Genomic DNA, 13,558 nt, shown 5'->3' on the forward strand with positions numbered 1-13,558 from the left:
GGGATCCTGAGAGCAAATGTTCTACTGAACAACAGAACTTAAAGGTCCTCCTGGGCACCAGAAAACAAGGATCTTAAATAAATGCCAACCTGAATGGACAGAGTTGAATGTAGAAAATAGCTCGAAAGAGGCAAACAGAGGTTACGCAGTTCTGTTTGGGATATTAAGATAAAAGCAAAGTAGCTGAAAAGTCTGGAGAAAAAACTCCGAATCCTCTCCAGCTGGAGAGAACATTAAGCATCAGAAAAATAATGTGCTGAAAGAAAATCAACAAATGTCTCACTGCTAAAGGTGTGGGAGCACATTTTTCTCTGGCTTGGGCTCTCTAAATGAAGTGAGGGCAGTAGAAATAGGAGGAAAAAAACAAATATCTCTTACGTATTATGATGAAGGCAGTCTCACTGTCAGATGACTAAGCCAACTCAGTCAGTCACTTAACCTCTACAGGGTTCAGTGCCCAAACCTAGTAAGTGAACCTGTCACACCATGCCTCAGCCTCCAGCCCTCTCTTTAGATCCCTAGCACGACAGTCATCGCTTTCCATCCTCCAAACAGCCAAGGAAGATTCCCACCAACTTATCTCATCTTTACTACTATTTCTCACAACTAAACTCAACACAGCCTCACCAGTGAATTTACATTGGGCCAAACTCATCAGTCAGAAGTCATCCCTCATCAACCTGGCCTGGAAAAGGCCTCTGTTTGGAATCTTACCTCTACATACCTCTAGGTAAGCTCACTATTGAATACCACTCATTTTTAAAATACATTTTCTATTTCAGAGAAGCTTCAGATAAACTGAGTAGAAACAAAGAGCTTCCATCATCCACTGCCAGCAAACTTCAGCAGGGGTAGGAATTTTAAGGATGGAGCTGACACTGGCAGGTCACTAGGGTTCACAGTTGACAGTAGATGTTCACCATCACATTATCGTCAAAAGCATCACTGCCCAAATACCTCCTGCGTTCTGTTTCCTCAAATCTTCCCTACACCTCTAGGCTTTGATGGCTTCTGTAATTGCCCTCTTCCAGAATGACATATAGTTGACATCACATAGTAAATGGCTTTTAAGGATTACCCCACCTACTATGCAAATCCTCGATGTCTTCTCATGACTTCATTGCTCATTTCTTTTCAGTGTCTTATACAAATTTTTAAGATATATATATATATGTGTGTGTGTGTATATATATATATATATATATCTTAAATTTTATATGTATATCCCAGTCTACTGTGTGAGTCCAAGGACAAAATATGTGATTTTAGCCTATAATAACATCTTTTATAAAAATGGTTAGTAAGTGCTAACTGAATTTTAGTTCAGAAAATGCACCTGCTCATCTTACATTTCACCATTACCTTTAATTGTTTCCTCCACAACTTCTACCACACGGTCAATCTGCTGAACCTGGGAAAGGAGAAAGATTAGAAGTCAGAGAGGGGAAATGCAATCACATGTCTGACGGAGTCAAGGTACATTTTCTAAGAATGCTGATGTAGGCTTTATCTGACTGACTTAATATTGTGTCTGTGTTCCTCCAGCACTCTCACATAAAATAGATGGATAAGATAGAGGTTTTATTTTAATTACCTAATTTTATATACACAATTGCCTAAACATATATATGTATATATATAGATATATATATATATAGAGAGAGAGAGGAAGAAGAAGAAGAAGAAGAAGACAACCAAAAATAATCTATGTGACTCTCCTGTGAAATACTGAAGCGTGTCTTCCAATGGTAAGTGAAGACATCACACAATATGGCACAGTCAGCTGGGAACTGTGTTTTCCTGTTGCATCACCATTACTGGGAGCTGGAACAGTACCCTGGGAAAAGGAAGGGGGCTGAGAAAGTTCATGCAGTAAGCAGCTGCTGGTGAGAAAGGGAGGTCTGTAATTGTGGCTTTGGTGAGTTGTTCCCCACACAGGGATGGGATTTTCAGTGACAAGGCACCTGTTTGTTAAGTAACCCCTGTAATAAAGTAATAAACCCACTAGTGCACTAAGGCTACAATTTTGTTGAATTGTATATTTGATCTATTGTCAGGGTCTTAACTGGTTCTTAACTGGTTCAATAGACATTTGCTCTTGTTCCTGTCTTCCAAGGAAAAGGCAGGCAATAGTTATTCACATAAACTCAATACGGGCTGAAACACACATCTAATTTTAATTAAAATATGTCTCTTCCTACAAAGCTGCAAGTTACAGGATACAAAATGGCAGATTACACAACTGAATGTGCTAATATTAAGGAGATATATGGGAACTCTACTGCTTTATTATCAATTTTTAAAATCCTGTACCAGTGCCCAGGGTACCCAAGAGCAATAGCAAAGGTTGTTTTCCACATACAAGTGACCAGGGAAGAATTCCCAGAGTGCTACAGGAGCACAGCGAAAGATAATAAATTGGAGTGATGAACCAAAAGTGTCTTCTGAACAAAAGCAGGAAAAGCCACTAAGAAAATTGAGGGAACACAGAAGAGTTTAGAATGAAATGAAGACAGTAAAATAAAATAAAAATCATGATCCCAGAAGTTAGAGAAGCAAGTCAAATAGCTTAAGATTAATCCTCTAAAATTTCTCCAATCATCAATGTTCTGAGAGAGAGAGAGAGAGAGAGAGAGAGAGAGAGAGAGAGAGAGAGAGAGAGAGAGAGAGAGAGAGAGAGAGAGAGAGAGAGAGAGAGAGAGAGAGAGAGAGAAGTAAGGGCTCAGGAAATGAAAGCAAAGCAAACTACAACAGTAAAATGGGACTAAATCAACCTATAACAACCCTTTTTCCCACCTTCCCTTGCCCCTTTGAAAATATCTTAATATGTAATTCTGGTTGGTGTAAACTTGTAAACAAAACTAGCCTCAAACTGAGAGAGATCTGCCTGCCACTGCCCCCGCCCCTCCCCCATCCCAATGGTGCTAGGATGAAACCACATGTTGCCATGGCTGGCTCAGTTTCTATTTCTGCTGTACAAACAAAATAACCATTATGAAAACTAGATACTAAGATTCTTTATGGAGTGCACGAATGTGTTCTCTGTGGCCATTTTCATTTCATTTCAACAAACCATAAGAAAGGTGTTTATATACATGGACAAGGAACAAAATCAAGAAGAGAGTGTGTATATAAACATCATCCACACATCTAGGTACTCATTTACCATCTGCCTCGCATCCCATTCATTGAAGGGATCATGCACTCATCCACATAATATTGATAAAAAAAAAAACCAGCACTATCATACCACAGTTAAGTGATGGACCTAAACTGGGATGAGAAAGAAGAACCTTTTACACAGAATGTATTAAAAATACATATGATGGCACTGAAAAGTATTTCTTTGATATCAGTGTCTCACACACACAAAAATGAAGAGGCATGCCCATGTACTGTCACTGCCTGCTCTTCGGAGGCAGCAGCCTTTATCAACTACAGAAGAAAAATACAGTGACGTCCAGCCTGTGGACTTTTGAAACATTAGGAAAAGATCGAGGCACAGTGATAAAGTCACAAATAAAAAAAATATTATGTAATGGAGTAACAGTAATATTTTATGTATTTCAGTCTAGGTTTAAGACTGTTTATTAATAGCTTAACTACAAAGAGAAGAAAGGTGGTAGAGAAATGTTAAAAGTGGGACAAATAATTTTAAGAAGAAACAAAAGATTGAAAGCACAAAAGGCAAAACAGAGACTTTTTTAAAACTCAGGGACTATTAAAGAACAGAAGAATGTTAAGGAAAGAGGGTACTAGAGGTATTTATATGATCAAAGTATGTTATATGCATGGAGGAAAATGTTGCTATGAAATTCATTCTTTTGGAGAACAGGCATATATTAAAAATCTGAGAGAAAGCTGGAAGGAGGAAGAGAGAGAGTAGGAGGAGGTTGGGGAGGTGAAGAGAAGAAGGAGAGGGAGATGGGGAACAAGAAGAATGGAAAATCTCCCAGTGAGTCAAAGGTGAGCAGGAAGCGGGGCAAGCAGAGCAGGCACTCCTTTAGAGAGCACAGGAGATACAAACTCGTCCACTGGTCTCCATGTTTTCCAATAAACTAACAAGCTGCTAAGAGTGAGAAAGATACGATAAGAACAGAGATGGATAGAGAATGAGGGATGAGGGATGTGTAAAACTTCGTAGTTGAAATTAGAGATTTCACAAGCAGATTAGGTTTTCTCAAGTTAAACTGACTGACTTGAGGTTTGTTCAGTCCATCTCTCAGTCTGTTGGCACGCACCAAGTGTCTAACAAATAGCACAATGAAACAAATAGTGTGTGGAGATACTGGTGACACAGAATAGAAGGAAATGGAAGAAACCAGTTGACTATGCACTCGGGCTCAGCTGAAACTTGGAAGGCATATGAGTGAGTAAAGCCTATCTAAAGGAGGAGGGAGGGAAGAAAGGTAGAGAGAAGGGAAAACATAGGAGGTTTTAATTAGTGTGTGCTCAGCTATTCAGGACCTGTGAAGAGAAGTGAGGGCTAGCATCTGCTTATAGAAACACACTGCTGAAACAGCATACAGGTGATTCCCACTGGAGTTTGACACAGGAAGAAGTACAAGTCACAACACACACAGTGACTCAGATGGCCTGGGACTTGGACATAGGTAAGAAGCAAAGGACCTAGCTAAATTATGTACTCTATATGGATGAATAGCCAAGGTATCATTTGAGAACAGCAGATAGCAAATAAAGTGAGAAAAGTATGGAGTAAATTGGCGACAGAGCCAGAACACAACTGTTTTCCTACATGCTTAGAAATAGATTTGGACAGAATCCAACACTGACTCTTAAGCATACAAACGGGATAAGGAAGAGGGCAAGCAGTTTAATGTGGCAGTCATCAGTTACAGAGTTAAGAAGCTAAACTATGAACTCCATAAGGAAAACAGAGCCATAGGCCAATGAGAACCTTGCATTGGATGGTGGTTCTGAGGCAGAAGGATCCACCTCTCTCTGGGACACTGAATAAAGAATTTAGTGTTGTTAAATTATTGTTAGCTCCCTTTAAACTAATGTTAATGATTTTAAACATTTATTAAAGTACCTACTCCATGTTTAAATTATCATTAGCTCCTTTGAAACTAATGTTAATGATTTTAAGCACTTATTAAAGTGCCTATCCCAAGTTGTTTTTCCTTTAAGCTAGATAGTGACCAAGGTAGAAACCTGAGAGAAGCCGGGCGGTGGTGGCGCACGCCTTTAATCCCAGCACTCGGGAGGCAGAGGCAGGCGGATCTCTGTGAGTTCGAAGCCAGGCTGGACCGATAGCCTCCAAAACAATACAGAGAAACCCTGTCTCGTAAAAACCAAAAACCTGAGAGAAATAGAGGAGAGAGAGAATGAAGGATGACAAAAGAGAAGGCAAGAAAGAGCAATGAGTTCAGACTGAATAGACAGACAGTTGGTGAAAGTAAAATAGCTCTGGCCCCCACCAGTGAACAAGTTCCTAAGAGTTGTCAAGCCTTAAAGGCAAAGGGTCTCAAGTGACTTATGCCTGAGAATTTTAACATTAGCCACCAGAGAGCCGTAACTCCAGTCCCCATAGGACTTATGGTCCCAGCATATGGGGCCTGTTTGACAGCTGTGCCGTAAGCAGTGGCACCTGCTGCTGGAGGTTGCTGCTGCTCCTCCTTGGAATACAGTCTGACATTTCCTAAACCTGTTAAACACAGTTATCATATAACCCAGCAGGCCTAAATCTACTCACGAGAAATGAAACCGATACACATGAAAACCTGTGCAGGACCATTCACAGCAATATTCATAATGACCAAAGGGTGTCAACTCAAATATCCCCCATTGATAATGAAACAGTAAGTCATAAAAGGGAGAAGAGCGTACTACATCATTACACACGGTGAGAAATCAGGGTGGCCCTCACACAATGCAACCCCATTAGATGAAAAGTTCACAAAAGAAAACTTCAGAGGGGCAGCAGGTTAGTGACACCCCATGGATGAGCCCATGGGGAAACAGGAAGGTGCACTAAGGAGCCCTGTGTGTCTTCCAGGAGTGAAAGGTGTTCTGACAGCATTTCCACAAATGGACATACACCTTGAATAAACTACAACCACAGGACTACACACTGTGATTGAATGTGCTGTGTGGTACATGAACTTTATTTCAAAACAGCCATTATATCTAAAAACAAAAAAGATGAAATTAGCCAAATGTTCTACATGTGAAGGACATTAAAGAAAAAAATTACAGCTTAAGCAAAAATGCAGATTAAAGGACAGCAAAGACCTCAGAACTCAAAGAAACTACAGACATCCGGGGCTTGGCATCCATAAGGAACAAAGAACCAGAAAGAAGTGTATATAAAAACAGAATAAGAAAAGCATCCTATTTACTTAATTACAAAGAAGCAGAAAAGAAGCTCATTATGAAATTTAGGGAAACTATTATATGTCCATTTTCAGTGATGAGGACAGCAGAGAAAATAAAGTGGAGAAAAGGCAGAGAGGAGAGACCACAAGAACAAGCAGACATGGAAAAGGCAGAAGTTAGGCCAAAATCAGTTCAGGTAGCAGAAGGAGACAGAGAAAACAGATCCAAAGTCCCCTTAAAGAGTGCACAAAAGACTGGATTTTCTCTTGAAGAAGAGGAAAGATATTCTCAGCACCATAAATTGCAGCCCCGGATACACAAAAACTTATTCAACAGCATGTAATTCAAATAAAATAGGTAAAACAATATCTTGTACCCTTCAGGCACTTGATTATAAATATACGGGGTGGGGTGGGGTGGACAACACACAACATGTTCTATTACTGACTCCACATGTTCTCAACAAGGAAGAAAGAAGTCAGTGAACAACAATTCATAAATAACACTAATGAGTCATTCTGATGAGGAACTTTCAAAGAGCCCACAAAAATATTTTATCCTGCTCTCAGAAAAAAACATTACATTCATAACTAAACACACAGAAAGAAAAAAACCAATATGCTGGCACCTAAAGCAAATGAAAACTGCTGTTCTCCCATCTCCCAACTGCTGAGAATAGGACTTTCTGCAGAGACAGAGATCCTCACAGCTGTGTGGTCCTCTGTGTCACTTACCACCCACCTGTGGTCACTACATACTCAGCTAAAGCAATGAATGTTTGATTAGCTTGAATTAAAAGAGCTATGTGGAACAGTCAGGCTTAAGCAATTGGATATCAGCAGTCTACTCTGCAGTTCAACTGGTAGAAGCCAATGAACACCTCAAAGACAACTTTCCTGTAGCACTAGAAAAGAAGTCGACATGCCTGTGCCCCTAAGAGACCAGATAAAGGGCACTTGACTGTCAGAGATACTAGTCCAGCATGCATCTGGGGTTATGAATATCTTTTTCCTAAACAACCTGATAGACAAGTCAATGTGTAGAATGACAAAGCCAAAATTTCTTAAGCAATTCCTTAGTTTCAGGCTACATGCTAGCTTGGACATGGGGATCGAACATAGAACATTAGGCTTGACAGCAAGCACCCCATCTGCTGAGCCACCTCACCTGTCTTTATATAAAATAAAGCAAGATCATTGGTGAGTTTCTTGAGCAGATCTTTGGAAGAATAGCAGGAAGAAAAAAACTGCAACCATGTGGTAAAGAAATACTGACTAAACCAACTACACTTTCTAGCAAACTTCTTAAACATTTTCCCCTATGACTGCCTAAAAATTATTTGGATGAACCTGAGGATAAAGATATACATTATAAAATAGGTATATAAGGCAAACATTTGCTGATAATAGAGAAATTTTAAAACATTTTTTCAGCATATAAATTTACTATTTATTTCAAATGAAAGCAATTTTGCATACTAATGAGAGAGGGGGGCTTGCTTATCAAAAAAAAAAACAATCCAAAGATACAAAGATATACTGATTTGAGAGATGCTGAAGAATCACAGTAGGAAAATGACAAGCATCTTTATTTTCCATAATTCAATAGTTACTTTTCTGGAAGTTCAGAAAGCATTGTATGTATAAGAAATGCACAGTACATATAGTCTGAAATGTTAGCTGAGGTAGTTCAGGCAGAGTACTCATAGGCACTGTGGGGCCTGACAGCATCCTCAGGACAAAGTGCACAAATGTGTTCAGAACCAAGGCTACAGTAAAGTCAATTGATGAAGCCCAGGCAAACCCTGCTAGAACACTGTGGATTACCTACACAGTGACTTGAACTTATTTTTAGCTAATAGGCATTCAGAAATGTTTCACGCTTGCCAAATTTTTCATGACCACCCCAACCACATTTATTTGCGAGCCGATGGGTCACAACCCACAGTATAAGAAGCTTTGCACTGTGTCATCTTGTAAACTAAGGCAAACACCAGTCTCTGGGCTTCTTGAACCTTTCTGGCCAACAGTTAAGCCAAAGGAAAATATTTTGGTCAAATAAGTCAACAAACACTTAATGGGTACACTTATGTGTGCATGAGCAGAGAAACACACAGTTGTTAAAAGGATGAAAAGGATATCCTGTATGAATAATGAAATTGGAGCAATGGGCTTTGTATGAAAAAAAATCACCTAAATGTACAATCATATTTCAAAACCCAACTCTGTGCTACGTCAGACATGGCAACAAGCAAACAGTAAACGAAAGCACCAGAGATGGGGTCCTGGAGGACTATATAGCAGGAGAGAGCTATGGAGTATGCACTACACTCAAGTTGAGACCTAGAGATGAGGATAACAAAACACAGCTTTGTAAAACCACACATTTACGTCCAGAGGAGCACAGCAGCAGGAAATTTGGTATGATTTGGAGAGCAATAGCAGGGGATGAAGATCAGGTTATTACAAGGCATAAACCTCATAGTGTGGCTTTTTACAGTGCTAGTTTCTCAGTGAGAAAACCTACATTATGGGTTGTGTGGGAGGGGTGCATGTATATGTGTGTGTTGGGGTGAAAAGTCACACATACAAGACAAAATTTCAGAGAAGATAAAGACAGTATGTTTAGAAAAGACATAAGTAAACTAGAGAGAGAAAGTATAATGAGTTAGAACATGATGTTCTATTTACCTGTCAGGTCCAACTTACCCCGATGATGCTCAATCCTTTGAGGTAGTCCTGTCGAGGCTGGGCTTGAGGAACACAGCCAGCTAGGACAATTTTCTTATTCTCCTCTTGAGCTTTTCTGTAACAGTGAAGAAAATCTTTGTGAATTCTACTGCTCACCAACATAGCCTTAGAAATTGGCGTTAGTACACCTACATTCTCCAATTAACAAGGCCATCTAACATGAACCAAGGTTTTCTGGCCATGGGCTAAAGAAAACATTCATCATTAAACTTATGTATGACGGTCCTATTTCTCATACCACAAATGCATGTTGTCTACTAATGTCTTCTATTACCGTCATATTACTAAACAAAACAATCATACAGAACTTACAACTTCCATATGAACCATTTGCAAGAATCTATTTTTCAAATAGGCTAAGGCATCAAACAAGTCATATGTTTAAAATGTGAATAAAAATGCACATAAATGTTCATATTCTTTCTTAGATTTTGCCTAATGTAGAAATAAAGTATAGTTCAAAATAATTCCAATAGGAGAGAAGAATAGAAAATAAAATATCTCATATCCTGGAAATTCTCAAACTCCCTGCCCACTTCTTTTCCCTAGACAACCCATAGTTACTGGTTTCTTGTGTTTACAGCAAGAATGATTGGGTAATATATGTATCCGCACACATGCATAATGTACATATTTTACACATATTTATTTATAGTCACTCTTGAATATTTAAGAAAGTATTTCCAAAATACATAAACCTTGATGTAAAATCTATATACCATAGCATAATGTTACAACTTGGATCTTAAATGACTCCCACAAGGTGATGAGTTGAAAGCCTGCTCCCTCATCCAGACTTGGGAATTCGATGAGAAAGATCAATTCAAGAAGCCTGATCTCATCAATGGGTTAATCCACTAGTGACTTCATAATTATATAGGTTATATGGGAGTGATGGAAGTCTAGGAAGCAGGACTAACTGCAGGAAGTATGCCCTTGAAAGCTTGTTCTTCAGACAAGTACCTTGTTCCTGGACCATCCCTCCACTGCTTCCAGTTCCCTCTTCCATTTTGGCTGCCAAGATATGGGCAGTTTTGCTGCACCATGATATTCTGTGCTGCTGCCGACAGACCACTGACAGAAGAATCATCTGGAAGCCCTAGTCAAAATAAATTTTCTGCCTATAAACTGATTTCCTGCAGTATTTTTTCACAGCAAAAAAAGCTGACGTACACAGGTAGGTTCTAAGTAGAAACACTGGTTCAAATGCATATCTGCTGTTTTACGAAGCATTTCATTGCTGAAGTGTGAATAGGCCTATCTGTATGTGAGCATCACTCATTCATTCAGTGCTTTCAGCAACACTGATTTTATGCTATTAAGAGCAATGAAGAGACTCGGGTGTCTATCTAAACCTCCTAGAATTAACTATATCCTTGCTCGTTTTAAAATTAAAGGTGCATGTCTTCAACTCTTTCTCAAGAACTTCAATTTAGAAGTTGTTGCTGTTCTAACACTACTGCATTCTTAGGTGCCATATTTTATGCACCAAACTAGGCCCTTTGCTACTCTAGCAATTGAGAAAGCTAAGGTACTTGCAGCCCAATCTCTAGACATGACTTTAGACTATATGTCAAGAAGTGACTTGTCTCAATTACTCAGCATGTATCTGTTGTTTTTTGACAACTTTTTCAGAGCATAGATTCAAAATTGGAAGGGGGAAAAAATGGGGGTAGGAGAACTAGGTCCTTGTGATAAAAAGGCATATTGAAAAACTTCTGGGAGGTGCAAGAAGAGCTAAAAGAATGGGTTAATGAGTATAAATTTACTATTTTTGTTTACTCGTGAGATTTTAATTTAGTTACAACATTTCTTCTGCTTCCTCTATGCAAAACTTCCCATATGCCCCACCCAATTCTCCTTCAAATTCATAGCCTCTTTTTTCATTAAATGTTACTTTTTGTAATCATGTATCTGAATACACATATATATTCCTAACGATAATCTGGTGAGTCCATACAATGTTATTTGTATTTATGTTCTCAGGGCTGACCATCTGGCAATAGATAACTAATTGTTGTTCTCCTCCCTGGGGAGGGTTCCTCTTCCACTCTCAGCTTTATTCACTTGCTTGTAGTTCTTGTGGAAGGAAGGCTGAGGCATGTTCATTAGTATCATCCTTGTTTGGTTCATGTTTGGATGGTCATGAAGAGAGTATGTATGGGTATAGCGTCTGGTGTTACAAGGAGACATAACATCACGGCGAACTCCCTAGTCCTCCAACTCTTACAATCTTTCCAACCCTCTTCTACCATGTTCCCTGAGCCTTAGATGTAGGAATGCTTTGTAGATGTATCCATTGGGAGTGGACTTCACAACTCACTCTATATTTTAATTGGTTGTGGTACCTATAAATTTACTATCTGACGAGCCCTTGTAAATCTTCTGTTTCAGTATCTTGAGTCTCTTGATACAAGTTTCCCATTGGAATCCGAAAGCCACTTGTTCAAATAATTTTGTTACAGAACCATGCTTGATGGACTCAGTACATCCAAGGGACTAGTCACCCTTCTCTGCCACCTGATTACATTTTATGGAAAAGCATGTCACTGTAAACAAATACATTTTATAGTGAATATAAAACTCCTTATCAAATGAAAACATCTTTCTATTTCATTATCAAGCTCTACATGACAGTTGACATTGCGCTTTTTTGAGAACCTTCACTATATCATACAGAATCACAGCCAAGTAAGTATTCAAAAGATCACCAATAATTATGCCCAAAGAAAATGTCTGAGGCTAGAGAGATAGCTCTTCCAGGGGAGCTATAGTAGCATCTCATCTCTTCTTGCCAGTGAATTTGTGTTAGTTGCCACACCCCTTTGGCATGGTTCCAGGTGTGGCCCTGACTGCTGGAAGGTAGAGAAGCGCTGGGGGGAGAGGAAGGGTGAGGGGGAAGGGAATCTTGCTTGGGTTGTGGAGAGCATCAGAAGGGTAGACACTGCATCTTCTGAAGAAGGAACACTATGACTGTTCTTTACTATTATCTGTATAAGTTGTCCTCCAATAAAATACCCATTTATCATTTATTTTGAGTCTAGTGAACTCATTAATAAGCTGCCTTCAGGGATCTGAGTTCAATTCCCAGTACCCCTATGAAGACTCACAACCATTTGTAATTTTAGTTCCAAGGGCTCCAATACCTCCTTCTGACCTCATTGGGTAACAGGTATGCACATAGTACACACATATACATGCAGGCGAAATACTCATCACATAAACTAGTTAAATAAACCTAAAATTTTTAAGGAAAATGGCTATTTTGTTTTTATGAAATCCTTTATCATTACAAGCTGAAATGATTTTTAAGGAAATATAGAAATGATGAAGACTCATGCCTGCAATTCAAGAGACAATGTTAATAAAGAATGATATGTAAAAAAACATAAGCAACTTGGCACCAAGTATGCAACTCTCAGAGGGGAAAAAAAATGAGCAGGTGACATAAAGAGCAGTTTAATGTGCCAACAGAAAAAGCCTTCATGGAGAAAATTTTATTAGCAAATGTGAGAAGAAAGAAACAGAAACAAAGGCAAAGAAAGAAGACAGTTGCCATATCAGGGACAATGAGAAGAAAGTAGAGCAGGAAGACAGTGTTAGCCACATCTCAAGACAGAACAGGCAGTTTGTAACAAAGTAAAAACCTAGTACTAAAGGTTCAGAAATGGCCTGATCTAGTAAGTTACTAAGAACTGTTCCAAGCTGGAATTGAATTTGGCTCCAAATCGGCAGGTCAGACTAGAAGTACAATTTGAACCAAACCTCAGCCAAGCCATGGGATATTGATGCCACACCTTGTATGTGACCAAAATCATGGACAAGACAGTCATTAATGCAGATTCTCAGAATGTTCCCTTTATACACATTCCCTTCTTACAGTCTGTTCTTTTCTTTAATAAGCTCTGTTCATGTTAATACAAGGTGAAATTATTTTTCTTTTGATATGTCACTAGCACAGATACTCTTAAAAGCTTTTATCCTCCAAAATATGAATGCTAAGAATAATAACTTAAAAAAGTTTTAAATAGTATGAATTACCATGTCTTCCTTTCAGGTGGTGCTGGAATGTTAATTAAAAATTTAATGAATATAGAGTTAATTTAATATACTGGTTAATATATTCTTGAAACATATCTCTAAATAAGACTAGTGGCATGCACCTGCATAGACCATTAACTTGAGTGACACAGAAAATAAAAATAAAGCAGCTATCTCCTCTTCTGAATATCAAACATAAGAAATAGTTTGTAGAGAATCTTAAAATTCACAGGAGCATGAAGATACCTAATGATGACAAAGTATCACTCTTTATTTCAAAGATAAGAAGACAGAGCTTCAAAAAGATGCAATGATTGCAGTGGAGATCACCTGGCTCCTAAGTCCCACATTTCAGAACACAATAACAAACAGAAAAAGCTTTTCTTCTCTAGGACACAGCAAGATGTACAAAGCTGTAAGCCCAAATA

At 38.7% G+C, this 13,558-nt stretch overlaps 1 protein-coding gene across 5 annotated transcripts in view; it reads right to left on the reverse strand.

Annotated features, from left to right (window-relative positions):
• The window catches only part of Cdkal1 (CDK5 regulatory subunit associated protein 1 like 1), a 523,909-nt gene that overhangs the window by 370,667 nt on the left and 139,684 nt on the right, over positions 1–13,558 (reverse strand). For all 5 annotated transcript variants that reach the window (XM_021225040.2, XM_021225041.2, XM_040755764.1 and 2 more), the window contains 2 exons: positions 9,048–9,144; positions 1,363–1,411 (listed from right to left, as the gene is read on the reverse strand). In XM_021225040.2, the coding sequence (XP_021080699.1) occupies positions 1,363–1,411; positions 9,048–9,144 (146 nt within the window). The remainder of the gene's footprint in view (positions 1–1,362; positions 1,412–9,047; positions 9,145–13,558) is intronic.

This window comes from Mesocricetus auratus, unplaced genomic scaffold (genome assembly GCF_017639785.1).
Source record: "Mesocricetus auratus isolate SY011 unplaced genomic scaffold, BCM_Maur_2.0 Super-Scaffold_100013, whole genome shotgun sequence".
Lineage (NCBI taxonomy): Eukaryota > Metazoa > Chordata > Mammalia > Rodentia > Cricetidae > Mesocricetus > Mesocricetus auratus.